At 41.8% G+C, this 27,500-nt stretch overlaps 1 protein-coding gene across 1 annotated transcript in view; it reads right to left on the bottom strand.

Moving 5' to 3' along the window:
* The window catches only part of LOC145415532 (ras-GEF domain-containing family member 1B-like), a 144,387-nt gene that overhangs the window by 60,118 nt on the left and 56,769 nt on the right, over window positions 1–27,500 (bottom strand). Inside the window, exon 2 of the mRNA XM_080284756.1 lies at window positions 14,724–14,825. Coding sequence (XP_080140882.1) covers window positions 14,724–14,825 — 102 coding nt within the window. The remainder of the gene's footprint in view (window positions 1–14,723; window positions 14,826–27,500) is intronic.

Below are 27,500 nucleotides of genomic sequence, written 5' to 3' on the forward strand. Positions count from 1 at the left end.
CTGGGGTAAAAATAATATGGTTGTTTTTAATGCATCTAAGACTCAGTTCCTACACCTATCAACCCGACAAAATCTTCCACAGATATACCCACTAATGTTTAATAATATTAAGCTTAATCCTGCATCATCCTTGAACATGCTTGGGGTTTCATTTACTCGGGACTTATCTTGGAAAGATCATATTAAATCTCTTGTAAAATCTGCTTCCAAGAGATTGGGTGTGCTAAGCCGACTCCGCTCTTTCTTTATCCCTGCACAATTGTTGACTCTATACTGGGGTTTTATCCGCCCCTGTGTGGAGTACAACTCTCATGTGTGGGAAGGCTCCCCACATACAGCTCTTCTCAATAGGGTGGAGTCAAAGGCTTTTCGTCTCATTAACTCTCCTCCTCTTACTGACTCCCTTCAACCTCTGTCTCTTCGCCGCACTGTTGCATCTTTATCTCTTTTCTATCGCTACTTTAATGGTCACTGCTCCTCTGAACTGTCTGCTTGCATTCCTCCACCTCTATGACGGGCGCGTAGCACCCGTCTGGCAGCAAACTCTCGTCCCTTTTCTGTTCAACTCTCTAATGCAAGAGTTAACCGTTACTCCCAGTCCTTCATTTACGTAACAGGTCAGCTCTGGAACTGTCTCCCTCTGTCTGTATTTCCTGCTGCCTATGATCTCCAGTCTTTCAAACGCAGTGTGTCCAGGCATCTCAAAATGATCTTGAATTTGGCTCTCTATTGTATTTTGTTTTTCTCTTGGAGGGAACTGTTACCGCGGGCTCATGGCCTTTGGTTCCTTCTTACTCGCATAAAAAAAAAAAAAAAAAAATAGGAGACACCTCAGACTCACAGGGGTTAACAGCCCTATACTGAATAATTTCAATAGGATGACTTTTTATATTTGATTCTTGCTGCCTATTGTTGATTATATTCCTGGAGGGAGATTTTTCGAAACGAAGAGGTTATATTTGGCTTTCACTAACCCATTCACGCCAAGAATTATCCCGTAAATTTAACAAAATCGTCTGGGGACAAGAATAAACTAAAATAAATCTCAAAATAAAAATTAGCAAACTATAATCAAATGTCGGGATTCATTCAGCTACTATTTCCTTCACCATTACTAGTGGACTAAATTTCGTTGTTAGTCTGCATATTCTACGTTCCTTTCCAATAGTGTACCACACTTCTTACGTAAAATAACGCAGTAACGGGCAATGTGGGTATTTTCATTTTATTATCAGTTCAATATATATTTTTTTCCTTGTTACATTTCTGGGAGAATATGCACATTTCTGTGGTGGAGGAGTTTCTGTTAGTACAGCAATATTCTGGTTACACTCGAAAATATCAGATGTAAGTAATCCCTAGAACATGATCCTTTTTTTTTTTTTTTTCAAAAACTCTATAACATCTTCGTAATGATGTATTTTTCCACATTACTATCAGAATATTTCGCATATCTATCTATCTATCTATCTATCTATCTATATATCACATAAATATTCTGGCACATTTACTTGATTCTTCCTAGGCATATTTTTACCAGTTACATGTACATCATGCCACTTATCCATTCCGTATTTCTTTAAAATAATTACAACACTAATCTCCTAATGTGATTTTATATAATATTACTTACCTTATAATCTACTGTCTCGTTATGGTAACATTATTTTACAAACGTGTTCTTGTAATATCGTAATTGCAACACAGTTCTATTTACGCATTCTAAGCCTTTTCCTTCTTAAAACTAGCCCGTGCAGTGCAGTGTGATAGTAGTGTGACTGATTATACATATATCATTTAAGCACTCTAGTTGTCATAATTATATTACTTACCAGTAACATTACTGCCTCGTCGAGATGAAGCAGCGACAATTGGTTTTCGCCCATCACATTTTGTAATGGGTGATAGGGTTCTAATAATGTTGATGGCGGCGGTGATGACCAATGCCTTCTGTGATCGTTAAATAAAAGTCTGTTATGTGAAAGCATAAAAACTGTAGTGAGTTAAAAGTGTACAGTAAGATATGTTTGTTTTTTAAATTAGCTTTTATGAAGTATTCTCACACCCAACTTACGCAAGTTTTTATTTTTCTTTACACTAAATTAATGATAACATACCGCAGACAGCTGCCTGGATGAACATGTTGGAAGCAAACTTTTCCTTATACTGTAAGTTGTAGCAAATTCTCGGTTATACATACAGCAATATTTTACCTGCAGTCTGTTTGTTCTAAGTACATTACATCGTTTATGTATTTAATCATAACAAAGACAGCATAAATTAAACAGGAATCTGTGTGACCATGGAAGACTTTTTTTTTGTCAATATTCGATTATAAGTTCAATATTCTATTTACTTATTCCCACTTTTAATTTCCTTTTTTCCTTGTTTTAAAGTGTGCGGACATTAAATTTCGTCATTTCTTATAAGTTATAGCAATTTTTCGGTTACGCTGTCAGTGGCTGCATCATTTTTTTTTTTTTTTTTTTTTTTTTTTCAAATTAAACTGTGCCTTACAGCACAAGCATTGCAAATTTGTGTACGCATGTCGAGGCTACAGTCATATATAAAAGTAAATGTTCTAATTACACACTGTTATAATTCATTAAAATTAACTTCATTTTAAAGAGTACTGTGTAAGTGTAGCAGTTTGCGTGTATGATATATTTTTCATATATATATATATATATATATATATATATATATATATATATATATATATATATATATATATATCATCAGCAGCAGCCGTTTGAGTATCCACTGCAGGACCGGCCTATCCCGACCGAAGTCGTGACGATACACCCAATGTATCTCTACCAAGTGGCTTAGGTTGTCTAGCAGAGATTGTACAGTATGTAGGGTGAGAAGTGCTTGTAAGTGTTGTAGTGTTGGAGTGGCTTTGATGTGTGTGTAGTCTTTGAACCAAGTGTAATCGGCCCGCGCAAGCCGACTGGGTGCAAGCATACTAATATAGTATGCGACACTGGTTCAACCACAGCACCCACTGTGTCCGCCAAAGTAGTACGTGGCCGGGTGAACACTCCCAAAGTTTATTACCCTGGCGGAGCGCGAACCCTGGTTCACCCGTGTACGAGACGCACACTATACCACTGTACCACAGACGCTCCGTTTTATATATATATATATATATATATATATATATATATATATATATATATATTAAAAATCTAAGTTTTTTGGACAAAAGTAAAACTAGTACATTATTCTATTAATGTATTTTTCCCGTCAGAAAGTCTCCTGTATAGTGTACGTGTATTGACGGCGGGTGTGGATGTGTAGGGAGATACACTACATTATTCTGTTACACGCTTTGTTCCACCCAACTTTCCAGCACAAGTATACCACTATGTATTTTTTTTTTTATCCTGCTTCCCCCATTTTAAGGTGCCTCGTATAGTGCTAGTACAGTGGCCGTGTGTGTGTGTGTTTCACCAAATTTTCGGCAATATTCACACTGTCTATTTACATTTTCTTTTTACTTACAAGACTCTACTTACCCATTCCTATTTCTTCCCGTTTTAAAGTATGCCGTATAATGTAAGTAGTACCGGTGTGTGTGTGTGTGTGTGTGTGTGTGTGTGTGTGTGTGTGTGTGTGTGTGTGTGTGTGTGTGTGTGTGTGTGTGTGTGTGTGTGTGTGTGTGTGTGTGTGTGTGTGTGTGTGTGTGTGTGTGTGTGTGTGTGTGTGTGTGTGTGTGTGTGTGGAGGATGCTAGGCTATCTGACCGCGGCAATATCGTTCATGTCCCCTGCCACTTGCGGCCGCCATGTTGGGCCACTCACGGGGCGTAATGGCCACTATGCCCTCTCAGTGGCCGCTCCTCCCCTGCCGACACACCACAATGGACACTGTGCTTCCTCCAGGGCCCCTCTCCACTTCCTGGCCACTCACCAAGGATAATAGTCGATGTGCTCTTTTTTTTCCTCTCTCCGCCTTTGTGCATGTAACTTAGCTTAATGACCCAAATACTCCTTTTCCTTGCCACTTCTCCAATGCAAATTTAGTTTTTTCAAGCCCGCTAAGTGAGTGTAACGCCAGATATGCCCACTCCAGACTTGATTAGCTTTGAATACGCCCTCTCTGGTACCCTCCGCTGCCATAAAGATAATGAAGACAAGAGGGGACACTCCCGGGTTTTCAAATAGAGCTTCTGGTAACGCGAAAGCAGCTGCCTCACTGCCGCCTGGTGGTTGGGGGAAAACTACAGTAGATGCCTTATATTCAGAGCGACTATCACTGCGATGGTGTATTCTTTATTCTATGCTTGCTATGATGACATTTTTAAACTCAATTCTGGAAGGCCATCTCTGAATACCCCTTTCCCGGATCCTCTTTTGCCTTCATGATAATAAAGATAAGGGGAGATGCTTTTTTTTTTTTTTTTTTTTTTTTTTTTTTTTTTTTTTGGTCTTGTGACGCGAGAGCAGCTGCCTCAATGTTTCCTTGTGGCTGGGGGAAAACTACACACGCCTTTACTTTCAGTGTGGTTTTCCCCCATAAGTACGGTGGCATCATTTTCTTTCTTTTCTTTTTTTACCACTGGACGATTATTTTAGATACCTATGACAATGGTGTCTTTTGTCTCGTTTTTGCAACAACTAGACTTCTGTAGTAAATGTAACCCTCCACTATGATTATATCTTTTTAATTCTAACACCAGACTTTTATTGTTGTAGCTTCACCTCTTCATTATAATGAAATATTATTCTTGCTAAACCTCCACATCCTTCCCCGCACCTCGCTGTGGCGAGAAGCGTCTACCGCTGAGAAACATCGGTTCACTGCACGGGATGGTCCTGCAGTGGCGGTTGCTTGCCCGAGGTAGAAAGGTCTGCTCAGCCAGACAGACTGGGATTACTCAACCAATTAATATGGATCACTAAGAGTGAAAATGTTAACGAGGGCTATACCTTGGCCTTCCAGTTTGAAGTCTTTCCTATAACTCAGTTAAACCGTCTGGAGTTCTCAAGAATAAAAAAAATCCGAGCGCTCAGCCAGCACAGTGACACCGTGCCTGAATCTGAGCGTGATCTTTGATTAATCTGCACCAAATGCCATCACTTCTTACCACCCCTCCGACATCACAATTATGCCTAGTTTGATCCAAATCAGATCAGGAATTCCTAAGATAACACTGAGAACTTAACTCTTGACCAGTGACCTAGACCTCTGATTGATCTGCATCCAAATCGAATAATTTCACACAGTGAATAAGTCAATTTTGATCCTGATCGATCAGGCAATCACATTTTATGAATATACACACAGTAAATAAATGGTCAGATAATATACATACAAACGGAGTCGACCGCAACTGTTACGCCTTTGGTGTTACTACATCCTCGGTCTAAAGGGGTTAAGCATATACAGTTGCTTACTCTGTGTGTGTGTGTGTGTGTGTGTGTGTGTGTGTGTTTTCTATACTGACGAAGAGTGACAAATACACCTCGCGCTGTCTCACGACGATTTTATTCAGGCTGAGGGAGACGTTTGCAACAAGAAGGTTAATTGAACCTTTCATTAGTGCTGGAGGGTTCTCCTGTACTGAATAAAACCGCATAACGGCAGTAAGAACAGGCTACAAAAGGACGACACTATGCGTTAAAAAATGTTGCAAGTTGCCTATGCATTCGGGGTACTCTAAATATCCATACAAACCCACTCACTACGAATAATACACCAGAATTGAATAAAAAAAAAATCGTGTGGCGGCAGCGTGAACAAACATACAGGACATAATAAAAAAAAGAAGAAGAAAATTTAACGAAGGTTGTTTCAGACCAAATCACCACGAAGGTCTCTTACCCTTTTTCTGCCATGACGTCTTTTCTATTTTATTTGCAGGAACACCAGACTAACACATATACCGACTTTCTTCAACTCCAGCACTGAAGGAGCTGAGTAAGGCTATATCTAACCCTTCCCCCCTGTGCCAAAACTCTATCCTGTGGTTAATCCATCCGAAGCTTGCCAAGAGAAAATTTAAATAATTAAAGGTTATTGGACTGAAGAAGTTAAGCTCAATAAAATCACTTGACAACAGTACAAATAAAATAAATTGTAAGGTTATCGCCCTGGGTAAAAATGTCAACAAAATCTGAAACCAACTTACGATTTATAATGGCGATATTAATGTGAAATGCTGTGTAGGGATGTTATAAAACCTTTCCTAGTGATAAGTGAGTCACTTTACGTAATTAGGTAATTATCAAGTATTTGCTTATGCCAACTTTATTCCACTTCCATCATCAATTACAAGAGGGGAAAACTGGATTAAAATATACCGTGCGTGTGTGTGTGTGTGTGTGTGTGTAATATATATATATATATATATATATATATATATATAGATAGATAAATAGATATTCTATATATATATATATATATATATATATATATATATATATGTACAGGTGGCTCAATCGGTAGAGAGTTGGCCTGCAGTCCTAACGGACCCGGGTTCAAATCCCGCTGGGGCAGGGAACAGTTTAAGGATTTGAATTTAATAAATATCAGACTTTACTGATCTACCAGAAGACCCGCCGACATGTAGTAAAAATACCCCAGCTAATACCAATACACCAGTCCGGTATGAGACAGCCCTAGCATGTATTCAGTATGGACTGTGGGTGTTGGCGCCGAAGTGGTGATATGCAGAGGTGTGCAGTACGTTGGAGGACTACTGGGCCTTGAAAGCAGGCTTTGAAGCCTATGCCCAGAGTCGGTCACAAAAAAAAATATATATATATCACGAAAGTGTGAAAAATTATACTACACTGAAACATACTTCTCCCCACGACAAATACACGGTGCCTACTCACACACGCACACACACACACACACACACACACACATATGTATAAGAGAGAGAGAGAGAGAGAGAGAGAATAATCCGATACCTTCCTATACTTGTGTGTGTGTGTCATTACGTAAGGATGGGTCTCCTCTCCCGTGACAAAGTGATGTTTCAGCCATACGAATCACCTTCCACGGTCCGCAAAACGTGGCCTGAACGTGTATAGGCTAACAAAAATAACTGCTAATCTGTATCAGCGTTTACAATCCGGTAACTGCAATTTACTCATTCCCATCTTTCTGTATCTAAAAATGATAGGTCCACACATCAAGTTCCGCGCCTAGTAAAGGACATATAGAGCTACTTTAATGGTCACTGCTCCTCTGAACTGTCTGCTTGCATTCCTCCACCTCTACGACGGGCGCGTAGAACCCGTCTGGCAGCAAACTCTCATCCCTTTTCTGTCCAACTCTCTAATGCAAGAGTTAACCGTTACTCCCAGTCTTTCATTTATGCAACAGGTCAGCTCTGGAACTGTCTCCCTCTGTCTGTATTTCCTGCTGCCTATGATCTCCAGTCTTTCAAACGCAGTGTGTCCAGGAATCTCAAAATGATCGGATCTTGAATTTGGCTCTCTATTGTATTTTGTTTTTCTCTTGGAGGGAACTGTCACTGCGGGCTCATGGCCTTTGGTTCCTTCTTCCTCGCATAAAAAAATAAAAAAAATAGTAACCCTGCATTGTGTGATGATGCTATGCCACTCACCACCACAAAACATCGACAAACACTCACCTTCCGTTAACCCCAGGCTGTCATCACAAGGGCCAATTTTCATATCCTGGATGGTAATATCCTACAATGTCGTCATTTTTGCCCCGTGACGCTGGGCCACACACCGAGAACAATAACGCTACACTTGCTCGCTTCCGAAAATAGGCTATACCACTCAGCAAAACTACGGCCATTCTGTGCTCCTTCCCTGGACTGACAAAGAAGAATGCCTCCTTACATAAGTACAAGATCACTACGATGATACCCCAGGCTATTGGCCACTTACCATACACACGCAACCCCTCTTCCGTGAACAAAACAAACTTAGTCGCTCGCCGAATGTGCCGGTTCTCCACTGATTCTGACGTCGCAGGGTTACGCTGCCAGTATCGTTATGGTCTCCATCAAGTACTACAGATCAAACTGTATTTGCTCCGTTCCTTTCTTCCTTCATTCTTCCAAACACTGTCAAACCTGGAGCTACTCCTTCATTTCTTCACCAATTCGCTTCAAACGTGGTACTCTTGCTCATATATATATATATATATATATATATATATATATATATATATATATATATGTATATAATATATATATATATAATATATATATATATATATATATAATATATATATATAATATATATATATAATATATATATATAATATATATATATATATATATAATATATATATATATATATATATATATATATATATATATATATATATATATATATATATATATATATATATATATGTATTCCTTAAAGGGGTTAATGGGGACGTAGGCTGACCCATGCGAATACATGCAATGGGTCAACACGAATTCGTTGAGTTTACAGACTTTTGCGAGGAGGTCTTGGAGTGCTGGAGATGTACTTATGTATTTACCGATTTGGTGGAGGCCATCTTGTATTCCCTTGGGATTGATGGCAGGCTTTAACACCAAACCATTTTCGTACCTTGGCTGGCAATACTAAGGTGAGTGTTCTGGGTGGCACTGAAGTCTCGTACCATGTTCTCTTAGCGATGCTGTATACGGGTATACCTTCAAAATCTTTTACGTCATTTACAATATATAATTTTAGTGCTGACGTAGTTTGCCTCAGCAACGTACAAGAGGATGAAAAGGTGCAGCAGACAAAAAATAACTAAGGGAGTGTTGCAAAGGCTCCTTCGCCACCTAGAATTCGGGCCTAAACCTCATACCCAGTTCTAACTTTACTCCTTGGCTACAACACGCAACGTCACTCACCCACCATAATAATAATAATAATAATAATAATAAAAATAATAACAACAGAAAACTTCTTAGCACGGACACGAAGCCAACGATCCTGCCACCACTTTCGCAGGCACAGAAACAAGTCTAATGCTGATCATGCTCTCCCTCCCTGGCCTAAATAAGCCAAGCCACCCACCCACCAAGCACAAAGCCACACTTGCTAACTTTGCACCCGCTCACCAGAAGCATGCAAGGCCACTCACTAAGGGTAATAATTCTGCATACTCTCACACTGCCCCAGCCACTCGGAATAATTCTGCACACACACACACACACACACACACACACACACACACACACACACAGCCACTCAAAGCTGATCATCATTCTAAAGTCTCTGACCCACAAGACAAGTTAGACACCCACACAGAATAATGATGATAATAATAATAATAATAATAATAATAAAAATAATAAACACTCCCCCTTTTCCCAAAACCATGCTCGGCCATTCAGAATTTATAAGGTAAAATTCCCATCCCCCATCACATCCTCCCGGCCACTCATCAAGCATCCTTTTATTTTCCATTCTCTCTCTCTCTCTCTCTCTCTCAAATAATCCCACAACAATCCCATCCCCCCATCCCTAATTCGCAAAGTTGCCGCACTCGCAAGATGTTACAACGCCCTCACCGTCCGCAACACTAAGCTTTATGGAACAATTCACTCCACAGTTTACCCCTTTCAGCCCCACCACTGAGTTTTAAGCCCCTCACCCTCACCCTCACGACGCATTTTTACACCCGCACTCGCGAAGTATGAGCGGGGGACTGTTTTGGTCGGCCTCTGTGTGTGTGTGTGTGTGTGTGTGTGTGTGTGTGTGTGTGTGTGTGTGTGTGTGTGTGTGTGTGAACAAATAATTCAGTTTTTATCCCATTTAAACCAAAATCTTGCTGAGGGGGGGGAGGTGACGGCTGGCCAAGGGGTTGACCTATTTTTTTGACAACAATAGGTCAAAGGAATGTCAATGGCAAGGTCACCTTACTATTTTAATCCTATTTTGGCCAAACTCTGTGGAAGGCTTCAAGGTACGTCAGTGATAAGGGGGTTCGATTTAGAGACCAATCAGGAAAAGGTCAAGGTCACTGGGCAAGTTCACACGGCATGGTGGAAGGGTTAAGGGTCAGACAAGGATGACGTGATTCGTGAGAGCAATCGGTCGAAGGTCAGGGTCACAGCGCAATGTCAAACGTTCGGCTTAGACCCACTGGTAGGCTCGAGTGTTATACTGAGTGATCCTTCTTCATTTTATACATGCTTCCTCCAAACAGCTTCATCCAGCTTAGCATATTAAACTCTTCAACATGGACGTGCTTTCATTTTTTTCATTGCTATTCCCAAACAATTTTATTCGCTGACCTAAACTAACATCTGTCCGAGAGAGTAAGGGTAAGAAGTACAGCGTATCCCGGAATTTCGTCCACATAGACAGACTTTACAGATGTAATACCATAAGACCCGATGACATGTAAAAACACCACCGCCAGTACCGGTACACCTGTCTGACACAACCCTAGCATGTATTCAATATGGACGGTGGGTGCTAGCGTCGAAGTGGTGACACATAGAGGTGTATCATGCACAGAACTGCTGGGCTTCAGGGAACGGACTGTTAAAGCCTGTACCAAAATCGGACGCATAAAAAAGTGTCATGGTTTTATTGCCGCTTCAGAGGACTTTATATTCTAACTTAACTGTCGGGAAGAATGAGCGGTTGTTCCACGGTTCACCTGGTGCTTAACCCTCCACATTTTAATCTTGCTATCTCCTGATGAGTCTGTTTCGGATGAGAGTATATTCCCTTGAGCACAATCTTTTTTTTTTTCCTTCTTATCTTCACACGATTTTATTAACTAATTTTTTGGGAAGGTAGATTTACATCCCCCTGTCACCCGTAGTTCAAACCTTTCAATCCGAGGACGTATTTTTCTATTTAATTGCTGCTGCTGCCACATCATTTTCCACAGCTAAAGAGAACACCTTAGCTTAGTCTCTTAAAAAAAAAAAGTGCTAACACCAGAACAAAACTAGGTCATCGTGTTGAAGTGGGTAAGTTCCAGGGCTTATCTTCGAAGGGGGGGAGGGGGGAGTTCAGACAGGGGGTGGGAAGGCGTGTGGGCGGAAGAACCAGGCGCCCGTTACTTTTTTTTGTTTTTTTTATAGTGCAGAAATAAATGTACAAAATTTTCACGAAAGAACAAATACGTGAAAAAAAAGAACTGTTTAGAAGAAATTATACACACACACACACACACACACACACACACACACAGACAAAGTAACTTAGGCATAAATACCTGCATTAAATACAGAACAAGACAAAGGACACCGTTTATAGCCGGACCACCCCAACCCTAACCATCACATCAACACATCCCAAGTGTCCTTTGTCTTTGGATACACCCCTCAAACATACCTTAGATACACAACACACGCACCTCAGTCACAACCCAGACACGCCCCCACACGCACAGCAGACATCATCATCACCCCCACCCTCAACACCCTCCGAGAAGTGTGATGTTCATTAAATTCAGTGGTTGCAACTTGCTATTTTTCACATTCTAAAATGATAAAGTGATGCAGAGGGAGAGTGAGTGAGTGAGAGTGAATGCCTGAGTGAGTGAGTGAGTGAGTGACAGAGTTGGGGACACAGAATTTGGTCGATCCTGTGGGTGCGGCAAAAATACAAAGAGCTCAATTTCAGCTTTCCTTATTTTCTTTTAGGAGACGCTAGAAGACCCAACGAAAAAAAAAAAAAAGTTGCACAGCAGAAAGAATATAAGCGAAACAATTTTAATAAACGTTTTATGTTACTGCCGTTTAAACTTTGGAGATGGTGTTGGTGGCTGCAGGAAAAAGTTTAAGAAAGAAACAGATGAAATTAAACTTACAAAAGAAAGTGCACACTGAAAACAGCCTCCAACATACAAACAAAATAATATAACTCTCATATGATACTAACTTTCATTTTCGCTGCTTCTATCCACTGTGTCCTTATGTCTTTTGTATATCTGATACAGAGAAAAAGGCATTACCCTCTTTTGTTCCAGACGCCTATTTTTACTTTTTATATTATTTTATCTTTGCTATCTCTAAGCAATTTTATCCAGTCTCAGGAGAACTTTACTAAATACGTCAGACAAGCAATGCACTAACCCTATCATTACTATACAAATTTTAATTTAACCTGGACTAAAACTGCTGTCTCTTCATGCTGAATGCCGAATTGTAACAACAAATTACCAATACAATACGGTATTAGTCACGGAGAAATGCTGTGGAAAGTATGCGGTGTCGTAGTATTGTCTTTTTCTGCCACTGAGCAAGTGAAATATACTACAAAAGAAAAACAATCTGGGGAAAGAGTAAAAAGTGTATAGTGTGCTCTCCTATGCTGAATAAAATCACTAGTTGCAGCAGCACAATCATGTCCCGCTAAGGAGGTTAAACTGAACACATACTAAATACCACACTATGTCGTAGAGCAATTATTATACGAAATATTACACACAATGCCCATCATCAGCTTTCGTTTTGTTTAACACATAAACAAGGAGTCTGTATCTGTTCAAACAACGCAGGAAGGGGGATTGGAGTTTATTTAATCCCTTCACTTGGATGATAACTGTGCAGGATGTGTTGAATGATGGTGCTAAGTACAGCCATGTAATAACTACAACTTCATGACGAACCAACCACCACAATGAAAAAGAATGAAAAGAACAAGGCCCTAACACTACACAGAATGCCTCGGGAACATCCATCTCAACTTCACAAACATATAAACACACACATGGACACCAAAACCATCCAAAAACTGTAGCCATGCAGCATCTTTCATGAACCTCCACCAGTCATTCACCCCACGGAAACTGCCCTTCCCTGAGAGCCACAAGTACACCTTCCTAGACTAAGATATGGCCACCGCCTTTCCCTGCCTCAGTAGTAACACAACACAGAACTTACCAATAATCTACTCTCTATCACTATAATTCATCCCCTCACACCGCAACACACTCATCTCATGCACCTCATTCTCACAACACAAACAATCCAGCAAATATCCTCAACAGAAGATCTCTGGGAACGGCCAGCTGACACTACCGGTTCCCTGCTGTCCACTGTGAACCCGCACACACGAGCCTGTGACCACAACTACAAAAACAACAACAGTAACAACCACGATTACATCTATCTTATCTTATTCTTGCTTCCTTCAGACACTTTTATTTAGCATACAAGACTTTACGAATTGGAGGAGTTACATACAGCCTTCAATTAACTTTCACATCAATTATCTATTAAAAAAAAAAAAAAAAAAAATCACCAGAATCATGGGGTTACAGATGGTTCACATAATAACGATTCTTTGGCGGTTAAGGGATGAAAAGGTACATTATCTCAACACATGAGCCAAACCCAGATAAACTAATTTTACTTTGACTAACGTTACAATTAATTCCGCTACTCAGAAAATCTTTGTTTCTACTGCCAGCGATAGAAGAAAATCAGTGCATTAATGCCAAAATACAGTAATAATCAAAATGGTTTCAAAACACAAAAATTACAATAAAAGCAACGAAAAATCATGCCGTAAAATTACACAAAAACTTCTTCAAAGTTGTTCCAGCAACACTCAATAACTCCCCGGGCGGTACTTGCAACGCGGTTAATTTGGGCAGTCCTGGCAACACACAAAAAGAGGCCAACCCCGCAACACACATTAAACAACGGCCACTTCTAAATTACACCCAAACATATCCCGCCAAAGTTCCAGCTCATTTTCTCTTATTTTTCGAGATAAGCGGGAAATTATGAGTACGGCCTCTGTCGAAAAAAATACGCCCCGTTAGATTAGCTTAGTCGACGAACCAAACTTTTAAAACTTTGCCTAAAAAGTATCTCCCACGCGAACAATATTTCATAGGGGCGTAAAAAAAAATAATAATACACAAAAAAGTCAGATATAACGACGAAATTGTTTAAACTGATACTGTGTCATAAAACTGGTGCATATATAGGTAATTTGACCATGTAAATGAGGTGACATTCTACTGATTTATTCTTGTTACCTTCAGACGATTTTATTCATCACTGGGTAGACCTTATATGGTGAAGGGGTCAATGAATGCTAAACCTACTCTCCATCAACAGTTTAAAGGTCTCTACTGAACTTAATCATGTCTGGAGGTAGCAAAAAATAAAAACCACGTCCTCGGGCTGAAAGAACACACAGGACGAGTGTTTGCCTACATGGAGCGATAATATTTTCGAATACATATGGTTAAATTACCTTTGATAAGACCTGGAAACACTTGGCGTAAATTTGGTTTGCCAAGAGTGAAGGTTATATTGAAGAGGATGTTAGTAGGTATGAGAAAGACTGGGTAAGGATGGGATGGTAAGGGAAGTGAAGGGCAGGAGTGCTGTGCTGTGTTGGGATGGGATGTGGTTGAGGGGATGGGTTGGGTTGCGATGAATTACGTTGGGTTGCACAGGATTAGGCTGGGATGGGATGGGATGTGTTAGGCAGGACTGGACTGGGATGGAGTGGATGGGGTTGGGTAGGGAAGAGAAAAGTACGATATGCTAGACTGGGGTTAGGCTGGGTTGCGTAAATACGAAAAACTAAATATTTCGTAGGTCAGGTATGTGCTACATTAGGTTATGATGGGCTTAGGCAGATTCAGTGCATTAGGCATACTGCTGGTAGGACGGGCTAGGGTACCAAGTAAATCAAGTCAAGATCAATCCAGATCATCGGAAAATATTAGCTCAGGTAAAACTATCTTGATACAGGACACTGAAAGCCAGATACGGGTACGTCAGGTAAAGAAACTCACATTGTCATCATCTGGTGTGGGCGGCCAGTCCTGCGCATTGGGCGTATCCACTCCATTGTACGGACACGACTTGGCCCCACTCTTGGGCGTCTGCGGCAACCCCTGCAACAAGAAAACAACGGTATGAGCACTGGCACATTCCCAGCAGTCCTTGCAACACACATATTATTAAGCCTTATACATAGCCTTCCATGCAACACATTATAAGACCTCTTTCGAAGCCGCCTCCACAACACACAAATACTAAAATAAGGCTTTGTCTAATAACGGCTGTCGTTGCAACACACAAGAATTTATACGATGCTTTAATGTCGGCTGTCCCTGCAACACACAAACACAGACATCAAATTCTGTGTACATAGGGCTGCCCCTGCAACACAATGCATAAGGACCGGTTTATATATAGGCACAGCTAGAAAACAAACAGCGTAAACATAGACACCCTTAGTTAAGTATACAATTAAATTTACAACTTCGTATATTACAATGCAAACAGTTCAATACACAAACGCAATTAGGTAAATGAGAACCCCTAAAACACACACACACACACACACACACACACACACACACACACACACAACTAGGTAATCCACGTAATGCATGTACAGTATGCTGTAATTTGGTTCAAGCTAGTCTCTCTCCCTCTCTCTCTCTCTCTCTCTCTCTCTCTCTCTCTCTCTCTCTCTCACATACACACACACACACACACACACACACACACACACACACACACACACACACACACATTATACATTATGTTAGCTTTGCACAAATTCCTGGAACATGTTAGCAATTATATAAACAGCATTAGTCTCATTGCTTAACTCCATCTGTACTTTACCTGTCTGCCAGCAATTTATCTACCCTCCATTTTATTCAGATTTGCGTCAGACGATTATCTTTTTTAGCACGCTCTAGAAAAACTTATGGCGCCATCCTCGTTTTTAAAAAATGGCGGTTAACAGTGTGGTTGAGAGTAAGACATCTTTTTCATTTACTCTGGCTTACGACGGACGATTTTATTCAGCCGTAAAAACACCGCAGACAGGGTCAAAAGACACGAACGATGAAACTAATGAAACACGAAACGAAACTTTCCCTCTCATAACAGCGTTAATTCGAGTTGAGAGAGAGAGAGAAAGAGAGAGAGAAAGGGTGGTGATCGTTGTTAAAATATATAGCCTACACATGACTTTCCAATTTCCACCAAACTGTACCGTACTTTTTTTTTAATACGGCCGCTTCTGCAAAACAGTCGTATTACTTGAAAATGCAACCAACCCTGCAACAAAAACATATTTCCATAATGTGGATCTTGCAATGAAGCATATGCCGCATTTGTTGCATATACGTGCTTATCAGGAACGCACGTCACTGGCTCTCAAAGGCGGTTCCCGCAACACAAACATCATGAGCTTATGCAGGGCCGCCCATGCAACAGAGATTTATGTCACCGTTCTCGTAACACGTGCTTTAGTGCAATAATAATAATAATAATAATAATAATAATAATGATAATAATACACAAACATCATGAAGTTAGGCATGGCCGTTCACGCAGAACAGATTTTCATCACTCACAACACTTGTGGTGGTGGTGGTGGTGGTGGTGGTGGTAATAATAATAATAATGAAAAAAATATCCTCATAATTTGCGTGTGCTACAAATACATCACAGCTGACGATGTTGCTAATCCATTAGAGTCCACAAAATTGTGTACATATTACGAGTGTGTGTGTGTGTGTGTGTGTGTGTGTGTGTGTGTGTGTGTGTGTGTGTGTGTGTGTGTGTGTGTGTTTATTTGACTTGTGGCTGAAATGGACGAGCCAGGCTTCAATGACAGTAAATATTAATGTGTTTTGATAGGTCTGTGGTGCAAAAGGCCTGGACACACACTGATCAACCATACACACTGCCCTCGATAAATTAATAATACCGTAGTTGCCTAATTCTGATACTGTAGTTGCCTAATTCTGACATTAAAATAAATAACACACCAAAAGTATCGATGAACAAAATCATAAATTACAAAATAACATCTACAAACAATGTGACAACGGATATAATAATACTTCGAAAAATACTGCACAGGCTGGAAAAAAAAAATTGTATAAAATTTACGTTTAATACAAGCACATTTACCAAGCCTGGTTAATGTGTGCTTCATCAGAGTATACACTGTCTAACATATACCGGCGTACGTGTGTGTGTGTGTGTGTGTATATATATATATACAGTATACAGTGGAGACAGAGAGAGAGAGAGAGAGAGAGAGAGAGAGATTGATTTGACCCCAATGGGGCTAGTTTATTGGACACCCCACACTTCATCCTATGAAGGGGCAGCGTCAAAAAAATACATAGATACAGCATCATACAAAGAATTTAAAAGGGGTATCCAAAAGGAAGGCAGTATCTCAGCGAGATGCATCCCTATCTGCATTACAAAAGTCTTACAACAGTATATCAACATAAATATAACTCATTTTATATTATCAGTATGCATAGGGTGAGAGAGTTGGACGAACTGATCACACATGTATGACATAAGTTCTTATGTTGAAAAATTTTATAACAGTTATATTAGGCTAAGTGTATTTTGGGGGCAATTGTTGTGTTACTGAGGAGAAGCAAATAATTTATACTTCCTCAGTATTTTTCTGACAATATCATTTTCTAACATAAATTTTGCCTGACTCTCTATTGTCATAAACTGAGTATTCCTGTATTCACGTATGAGTGGACATTCCAATAGATAATGCTTCAAAGTGTGTTTGTTGGGTTGTTCACATACTTTGCACTTCCTCTTCTCCTCATCAACCTGCCAACCCAGTTCCCAAGGGTAACAGTAGCCAAGCCTTATTCTTGCATGTACAGAGTCAACCCACCTACTTGTCGTATGTCTGCCATATACGTAACTTGTCATCAGTGCAACTGTGTTGTAGTAGTGTATGGAAGTGCTGGTGTTGTGTTCTCTGAGTCTAAGGTCAGTCACCCTTTCTTTTTGTATGGTCATGATCTTTCTTTTAAGTTGTCTAAGTGAAAGTCCCAGGTCATAGTCACAAGTGTCCTTGTTAGAAGCCTCCTTGGCTAAAAAGTCAGCTCTTTCATTACCCGGGATTCCAACATGTGAGGGGATCCAAACAAATTTGACCTGAACATCGATCTCCCTAAGCACTGCAACAATCCGCCTGATCCTGTGAACAAGGTCAGGGTATGTGGGGTGAGGGTGAGAGAGAGATTGCAGAGCAGACATGCTGTCTGTTAAGATGATGGCATTTTGTTTCCTTAGACAAACTTGTTCCAGCCCATTCACAAGTGCTACAAGTTCACACTGGGTGGATGAAGCCCAGTCATGTAGCCTGCTGAGTGTCTCAGCCCCATGAACAAAGCTACCCCCACTTACAATGGTAACAGCAGCCCCAGCACGTCCAGTCTGTGTGTGAAGAGAACCGTCACAGTACACTTGGTCTTTGTCTTCCCCTGCCAGACTTGATATAAGTGTCATAAAGTCAACTTTGAGTTCATACGGTAGGAGGTCGGCCTTTTTTGTGTCTAATGTAGTGAAGGCGATGTCTAGTGGTCTCTCCTTCCAGGGCGGCAGAGGTTCACTCCAGTCCCAGTCTCCTAAATGATGATCAGTCATTTGGTAGTTGAGAGACGAGTATTTATATATTATCCTTGAGTACGCTTCATAATATAGCTAAAATTTGAGAATAACGATCTTTATGCTTAATACAGTATACTAACCAATAATTTACTTCATCTATCAGCCACTCATCTACTCGTCTTTCCTTTAATTCACCTATATATTTTTCAGCCAATTCAATTATCTGCCATGAACCAACTCCTAAGCCGTTTAATTAATCTGATCATTCTGTCCACCCATCCATCGGTACAATATTAACTATCTATCAACTCTATTTTATTCACAACCCACTCGACCATCTTATCCATACCACCCCCACCCCTACCCCATCTCACCCCTACCCTAATCCACCCCTCACTCATCCAGTCACCTCGATTCCCACCCACCCTCACCCATAACTCAAATTACCTTTACCCCTCTCTTCATCCACCCATACCCGCACCCACACTCACCTACACCCACAACCTACCTTAAATCATCTCCACCCTCTTCCAGTGTTACCCATACTCCCCTCCACTCACCTCTAGCATGCCATTTTCTCCCACCCGGACCCCAATACTCCCACCTTACTATTAATCAGACCCATTCACTCCCCATCTCCACCCACACCCCTGCCCTCACCCCTAACCCAACCTCACCCACCTCCACTTATACGAGCTCTGATCGAAAAGTATCAGACCATTTTTTTATATTCGTAAACCAGTAGGAGGAAGAAGGTGCGATTCAGCGAAGCGTGACCTTGAATCGCTGTGCATATGTTCAGCGCTGATGCCCAGCCCAGTCGCTGCCGAGCAGATTGTTTTAGGACATGTTCTTCTTGCTCGTCGCATTCTCATCAGTTAACCGGTTTGTACATCCTGTCACCAATAGGTATCCCTCTCTCCCTTCATTCACCCGTCCATCCATCCATTCAATTATCATTCCAATTATCCTGTTTTCTATCCCTCCAGCCATCCAGCCTCTTATCGATCCATTCTTCCTTCCATCTATCCCTCCCTCCATCCACAATTCAGTGTGTGTGTGTGTGTGTGTGTGTGTGTGTGTGTGTGTGTGTGTGTGTGTGTGTGTGTGTGTGTGTGTGTGTGTGTGTGTGTGTGTGTGTGTGTGTGTGTGTGTGTGTGTGTGTGTGTGTGTGTGTGTGTGTGTGTGTGTGTGTGTGTGTGTGTGTGTGTGTGTGTGTGTGTGTGTGTGTGTGTGTGTGTGTGTGTGTGTGTGTGTGTGTGTGTGTGTGTGTGTGTGTGTGTGTGTGTGTGTGTGTGTGTGTGTGTGTGTGTGTGTGTGTGTGTGTGTGTGTGTGTGTGTGTGTGTGTGTGTGTGTGTGTGTGTGTGTGTGTGTGTGTGTGTGTGTGTGTGTGTGTGTGTGTGTGTGTGTGTGTGTGTGTGTGTGTGTGTGTGTGTGTGTGTGTGTGTGTGTGTGTGTGTGTGTGTGTGTGTGTGTGTGTGTGTGTAAATGGTCAGTGGTATTGTGGGAGGCAGAGGACTGGCAGCTCCAGCCCATTCACCCCATCTCATCCAGGATTTTGAGACCAAACACAGGATCACACAGGTCCAACAGGTTCCCTTTTCTCCTAACATAGCTCTTTGTCACTCTGGCTATTTCCTAAACTGAAGATGCCGCTGAAGAGTTCGAGATTTGAAGAGACAAACTAGATAAAGACAAATACGATCCCCAAAACTGACTTTGCGTTTCTACCAAAGGAAGGACCGCTGGACTAAGTGTGTTGAGTCCCAAGGGGCCTGCTTTGAAGGGGATTGAAGTCTGAACTCAGTAATCTTCACCCTCCCCCCACCAGCTAAAGGTCGGGCACTTTTCCACCTCGCACTCCCACCACCCCACACCCTATCTTTATCCATCCCCACCTCCATCCTCACGCATCATCACCTTCATCCACTTCCATCCCCTCCCCCACATCCACTCTAAACCTCACGAACTCCACCCCTGTTCTCATTTTTCAATTCTCTTACTTCTATCATTTATCAGTATCCGCACCCTCACCCCTCTCCTCATCCACCCCTGCCCACATCCACCTACTCCTACTATCCTCTTACCTACCTCCACACCCACCCACACCCACCTACGGGCACTCACTCACTCCAGTCCCTATGGGATTTGTTGTGTGCGTTTTGTATATTGCATGTCAAGCCTTCACCTACATCAATTCTTCTTCCACTCCCCTCCTTTCATTCACCCCTTCTCTCTTCACTCACCCCACCCTTATCAATACTCACAACCGCCCACACCCTCATCGACTCCCACCTACACCCTCACCCACACCCACACACATCCTCGTCTACCCTTACCCACCCTCCACCTACATCCTCGTCTACCCTTACCCACCCTCCACCTACATCCTCACCCACCCACACCCTCAATCACTTACACCCTCAACCACCCCCTCCGCTCACACCCCCCCTCCTATACACCAACTCACCCCACCACCCATCTCCCATCCCTGCCACCCACCTACACCCACCTGTTACACCCACATAACTCAACACAGGCGCTTGTTATTAATTACCCACTTAATCGGTTGGGTGGTTTTTAGAGACAATTAAACGTGATTGTCGACGGGAGCTGTTATTTGATGGTTAATGACATGCGGGAGTAATGAACGGGAATATTGGCCACCGGTGAAAACATGACAGGAAAAAATAATGCATCTCTCTATCTGTGTATCTGACTATCTGTCTCTCTGTCTAGCAGTCTCATAAACATAAGTACAACATATAACAAACATCCAATTAACTCAGGGGAGTTTTTTTTTTTTTTTTTTTTTTTACTGAAAACTCTCAACCAAACTCAAACTGTTGTCTAATCCTGAATAATAACAAACATGAATTACTTTACATTTAACACTGGAGCCAAGAAAATAACGTACCTATATGACGGGTATTAATTTATTACAACTATATTCACTCTTCCATCAGCAACCACATGTTAGATAAAATCGGAAAATCACTCGTATTGCGTGATAAATTATGACATTATTACTACCAATCGTTTCAGTACAACCAGGCCTTTTTACACTTTTAACACTATCATCAGACCATTTCATTGAACTCTGGTGCTCAGGAACATGATTAAGGCTACACGTAACCTCCAAATATTAAGTCATTCTCAAGGTGACCGATTTCGTCTGTAGGTAGCATGACCAAATAAATAAATAAAATAAAATAAATCCTAGTAAAATAAAAACAGTAAACAGCCACGGGTCCAACTCAGTCAACAAAAGTAAAGTTCTTCCCTATTTGTACAAGCCAGTATGTGGTATGTGGGGGACACGATGCGGGCCTTTGAAAGAAAAATATTGACTGGAAAAAACATATACTTTATTTGAGTGGTTAAAAAAAAAAAAAAAAAAAAAAAAAGGGGGGGGGTCTGAACAAACTGGGTCCAATCTTGTTCATCCCCCCTCCCCACCTCTCTCTCTCTCTCTAATAACATAAAAAGACCCCTGTCAACAGGTCGGCCTCCCATTTTCTCTTATGGGGAAGAAATTTAAAAACAACATAAAGAAAACGAGAGACCATTTGTGTCACTCCTGCTGTTCGCCAGAGAGAGAGAGAGAGAGAGAGAGAGACGATTCCTCTCTCTCTCTCTCTCTCTCTCTCACACACACACACACACACACACACACACACACACACAGACCACATGCATATTTGAGCACTTACAAAGGAAGGAGGGAACGCAGGCAATAAAGGGAGAAAGGGATGGACGGGAGGAAGGAAGGAGAGAAGGAAGAAATTACGGAAGGAAGGGAAATGAAAGAAAGGGAGAAGAAAGGATGGAACAATGGATGGATGGGTGAAAAAGAAGGAAGGAAGGAAGGATGCATGGAGGGAGGGAGGGAGGGAGGGAGGGAGGGAGGGAAGGAAAGAAGGAAGGAAGGGAAGGGAAGGGAAAGGAAGGGAAGGGAAGGAAGGAAGGATGGATGAAGGGAGGACGAGGGCAGGGAGGGAAATAACGAAGGATGGAAGAGGGACAGGAAAGATGGAAAGAGGGAAAGAAGGGAAGAAAAAAGGAAAGAAAAGACGGTAAGGAAAGGGAAAATGACAGAAGAAAGTGACAAGGAAGAAGCAAGAGAAGTTTGAAAAAGGAAAGACAGAATTCAAGGACAAAGAAAGAAGGAAAGTACGGGTATAAGAATGAACAAAGGAAGGAAGGAATGAATGATGGGAAGGAAAGAGAAAAATCGTAAGCAGCTGAATAAAAAGGAAAATAAAGAGAGAAAGGAAAAGCTAAAAGAGAGGAAATACAGCGGAGGGGACGAAAGAAAGGAAAGAAAGTGAGGCTGGAGAGAAGAGGCAATAAAGAGAGAATGAGGAGAACATGAGAAGGAAAGGAGGTGGGGAGGAAAGGGTGAGAAAAGGAGGTAGAGAAGCAGAGAGGAAGAGAGAAGGAAAGCAAAAACGGGACTGAAGGAGAAAGGAAGGAGGAGAGGAGGGAAAGGAGGAAACATGGAAGCAAGGCACAGAGACGGAAAAATGATATAGGGAAGGAAGGGAAGAGTAAGAAGAATAGAAGGAAGGAAGGGAAGAGACTGAGGTACGGAAATGTAAACAGAAAGAAGAGGAAAAAACGGAAAGAAGACAGGAAGGCAAGACGAGAAGAAAACAAGCGAAAAGTGAGAGAGAGAGAGAGAGAGAGAGAGAGAGAATGATGATGATGATGATGTGAGGAAGAAGGGAGGAAAAGGAGAGAAGAAGAGAGAAGAAAACGGCTAGAGGAGAAAAGGGAGGGAATGAGAGGAGGTCAAGAGGAACAGCAAGAGGGATGGGAGCGAAGAGACGGAGTAGATGACACGACAGGAAGTAAACGGAAGAAGAAAAAGGGAAGGAAGGAGGGACAAAGATATTGAGAGGGAAACAGGAAGTAGGAAAGGAAAGGAGAAAAGGAGAGACGGTAAGAAGGAAGGGAAGGATGAAGTAAGGTACTGAGATGCAGGGAGGAGAGGAAGGAGAAAGGAACGAAATACAAGGAAGAAAGGTGAGGTAAGAAAGGAAGACGAAAGGAAAGAACTGGGAACGGGGAATAAAGGGACTGGAAAAGAAAGATAGAAAAAATAATACATAAAACATAAATATACAGACAACAGGATACATACCGTCTTGTAAGGAGGTGCTGTGCTGTGGTTTGACAAATTACGGATCTAGCCTAAATATTAAACTCTTTGGCTGCTACGATTCTTAATAGCTTAACAAAATCATCAGGTGTCAGTCTTAATAAAACTCGTAGATACAGGTAAATCAACTAGAAGAATCAGTTCAGATAAATTTTGAAGCCTTTACCTACTACCGGTATCTCTCAGGTGAACAAAGTTACCTGCTGTTAACGTGATTTCAATTCCCAAGCACATCAATCGCAGCGAAGGGGTTAATATTACACAAGACTCCCCCAACCACCACAACCCCCGTACTAAGAAGATAAAGGGCCGGCAGGAAAAAGAAAGAATGACACCCTGACCGTTCAATCCATTACTAAGATTTTTTTTTTACTCTTGCCACTATCAGACGATTTTATACGGCTTAAATGAGCCCTGGGGTACTGAAGAACTTAATAAAGGCTGTTAACTTACCCCTCCAGTTTTTAAAGGCTGTACTGAGGAGGAGGAGGAGGAGGAGGAGGAGGAGGAGGAGAAAGAAAAAAAAGAAGAGGAAGAACACCCCAACACCACGAAGAAACGAAAAAAGAAAACAAAGCATTTTTCCATCAGGCAATGTAATGATGTCTCAAGGCAGAAGGGGCTGAAAAAGTATACAGAAAATCTTACTGGAAGGGACGAGGAAGATATTCAGCTCTAGGTTAATTCTGAGAAACCACATCAAATATTTGGACGAAACCATCTACTATCTTCAAGCTGAGTGCGTACGCGTTGACCTGGAGAAGAGGGAGAGGGAGGGAAGGAAAAAGGAAGAGAAAGGGGGAGGAGAGGAAGAAGGAACAGAAAGAGGGAAAGAAAAGGTTAAGGAAGAAAAGGAGGGGGGAAATTACAATATATTGAGTATAAATGAAAGAAACTGAGATCAAAGGAACGATACAGGGAAGGAGAAAGAGGCGCTGAAGATGGGAGAAAAATGAAGGGAGGAAGAAGGGAGATTAGGAAGGCAGGGAAGAGGGAAGGAAGTGTAATAAAGAAGGAGGAAAGGGTGAGGGATCATATTAAGGATAAATGAAAGAAGGTGAGATCAAAGGAAGGAGCGAGAAAGTAAGAGAGGCGAAGGAAGGGAGGAGATGAAGGAAAAGTTAGCAGGCGAGGAAGGGGATGAGAAAAAGTTAAGATGTATTAGGAGTTGGATGACATCGATTGATGGATAAAGACAGACAGATAAACAGATACTGACCAGTAAACGACACATAGATTGGCTGATTGCATAGATGGGAAATTAACAAACACAGAAAGCAAGAAAGACTCTGATAAATGAACAAATGATACATGAAGTAACCGAAAAAGGTAGACTAATACTTCATGGACAAATATGTTCTTATATATATATATATATATATATATATATATATATATATTACAGGGAATTTGTGTAACCAGTGATTTCATGGACTCCCTAGAGAATTCGTTGCATTAGTTTGAATTAGCATGGGTTAATTAAGGTTAGGTTATTTTAGGCTGCGGTAAGGTTATGCTGGGATAATCTAGGTAAAGTCTGGGTTAGGTTATGCACGGAGGTTAGGTTTGGTTAGGTTAATTTATAGGAACGCTTAACGTAACTTAGCATTTACCTAAATTACCCTAACCTAACTAACCTACCCTAAACTTAACCCAGATAATCCCAGCCTAACCTAACCGCAGCCACAACTAAATTAACCTTAATTACCTCATCCTAATTTAAATTCATTTCACGAATACCAAAGAGATTTCATGAAATCACCGGTTACATAAATTCCCTGTGACATACACACACACATACATATCTATATCTATCTATACATATTATATGAGAGAGAGAGAGAGAGAGAGAGAGAGAGAGAGAGACTGAAAAATGGATGGCTGCAATAATGCTAGCCAGTAAGCAGGACGCGAGTGTGGGAGGAATAAGCGCAGGGAGGGAGGGAGGACAGATGGAAGGCAGGGAGGTACAAGGATGAGGGAGGAGATGGGAAGGGCGGAAGGAAGGAAACAGGGTGAAAAGAATAAAGAATTGTGAAGGACATAGGATGGGAATATGACAGGGAAAAATCCAGGAGTGAAAAAGAGGACAGGAAGGCCAGGGAGAGTGAAAGGGAAGAAGCGGTGAAGGAAGAAAGGAAGGGGATCAGAGAGGGAGGGGAAGAGAGCAAGCAGGCGGGGATGCAGGGAGAGAACAAGGAATAACCAAGAAAAGAGAGTGGGGACGGAAGAAGAAGAAAAGAGAGAGAGAGAGAGAGAGAGAGAGCAGGAGAAGAAGGGAAGGCAGGTAGAGAGAGATGAAAATAGGTAGGAAGGTATGTAGGAAGGTATTTACAAAGGAGTACGAAGGGAAATAAATACCAACAAAGCTATTGGTCGATTCGAGGCTTTGTTACAGGATAGGTAACAGGGAGGTAGGTAAATAGGGAGGGAGGGAGGAAGGTAAATAAGGGAGAAGGGACGTGGATAAATTGGGAGGGAGGGAGGTAAATAGGTAAATGAGGGGAAGAGAAAGAAAGGAAGAGGGAGAGAGAGAGAACCAGGAAGGCAGGTAAGCATGCCGACAGGTAGGTAGTTAAACAGGCATAAAAGTAGGGGGAGGGAGGGAAAAAGTAGTTAAGTAGCTAGGTAGGTACGTGGGGAAGGAGGAAGGGAGGGAGAAAAAGTGCGGGGTGGGGGTAGTGCAGGAAAGGACGAAAGAAGTAAGCTAGGGAGGAGGGGAGGGAGGGAAGGAAGATGAACAAGGAGAGCACTGGGGGCGAGGAGGAAGGGTGAGGAAAGCTATGAAGGGAGGAAAGGCGGAGGAAAAGGATTATAGAGAAAGAGATAAACGAGAAAGTTGAAATGAAATGGAAGGGATGGGATGGATGGTGGAAAAGACGAACTGAAAGAGGCTGAAATGGAAGCGAAAACATGAGAGAGAGAGAGAGAGAGAGAGAGAGAGAGGGGGGGAAATGGGGGAACTATACGAGAAAGAAATAACGAGAGAAGGGAAAGAATAAAATAATGAAAACGAAATTAAAAAACAAAATAAAGAAAAAATGAAGGAAGGAAAGAAGGAGAAAATTAAGAATGAGGGAAAGAAGAAAAAACGAACGAGGAATGACGTATGGATGGAGGAAAAGAAGGAAGAATAAAAGGGAGGAAAGAAGACGGGGGAGGAATGAAGGTGGAAGAAAGACATGAAGGGACGGGAAAACAGGATTGCAGAAGGGCAAAAAATGAAGGAAAGAGGAGGGAAAGGAGGGAATGGAGGAAAGCAGAGAGAAAAATAAATGAAGGAAAGACAAGAGGGAAGAAATGAGCGATGGAGGAGGGCAAATAAAGCAGAAGTAAAGAAGGAGAAGTGAATGAAAAGAGGGAGGGAGGAAGGAAGGCATGACGGAAAGAAAGAAGAAATGAAGGAGAGAAAGGAGTGAAAGCAAGAAGGAATGAAGGTACGAGGGGGAAGAAGGAATGAAGGAGAGAAAGAGGGAAGGAGAGAGTGAAGGACTGAAAGCAAGAGGGAATGAAGGAGGGAGGGCAGGATGGAGGAAGGGATCAGCTTTTCGACACGAGTGAGAAAAGTTGGTGTTGTGTTATTGCATTATCGAGGTCGAGGCCGGCAGGGAGATGAGGCAGGGGAGAAGGGAGGCAGGGAGAGAAGTAGGGAGAGATTTAGGTAAGGAAAGGTAGGGAGAGAGGAGGGAGACTTAGGTAAGGGGAGGTAGGGAAGAGGGAGAGAGAGATTTAGGTAAGAGGAGGTAGGGAGGAGGGAGGGAGAGATTTAAGTATGGAGAGCTAGGGGTAGGGAGAGGAGGAGGAAGAGAGAGATTTAGGTTAGGAGAGGTAGGGGTAGGGAAAGGAGGGAGAGAGAGAGATTTAGGTAGGGAGAGGTAGCGAGGAGGGAGAGAGATATTTTGGTTAGGAGAGGTGGGGAGAAGAACTGGGAGACGAGGCAGGGGAGACGGAGAGGCAGGGAGAGAAGGAAGGAGAGATTTAGGTACGGGAAGGTAGGGA

This window comes from Coenobita brevimanus, chromosome 103 (assembly GCF_032717465.1).
Source record: "Coenobita brevimanus isolate Jiangsu-jjx chromosome 103, ASM3271746v2, whole genome shotgun sequence".
Classification (NCBI taxonomy): Eukaryota; Metazoa; Arthropoda; class Malacostraca; order Decapoda; family Coenobitidae; genus Coenobita; species Coenobita brevimanus.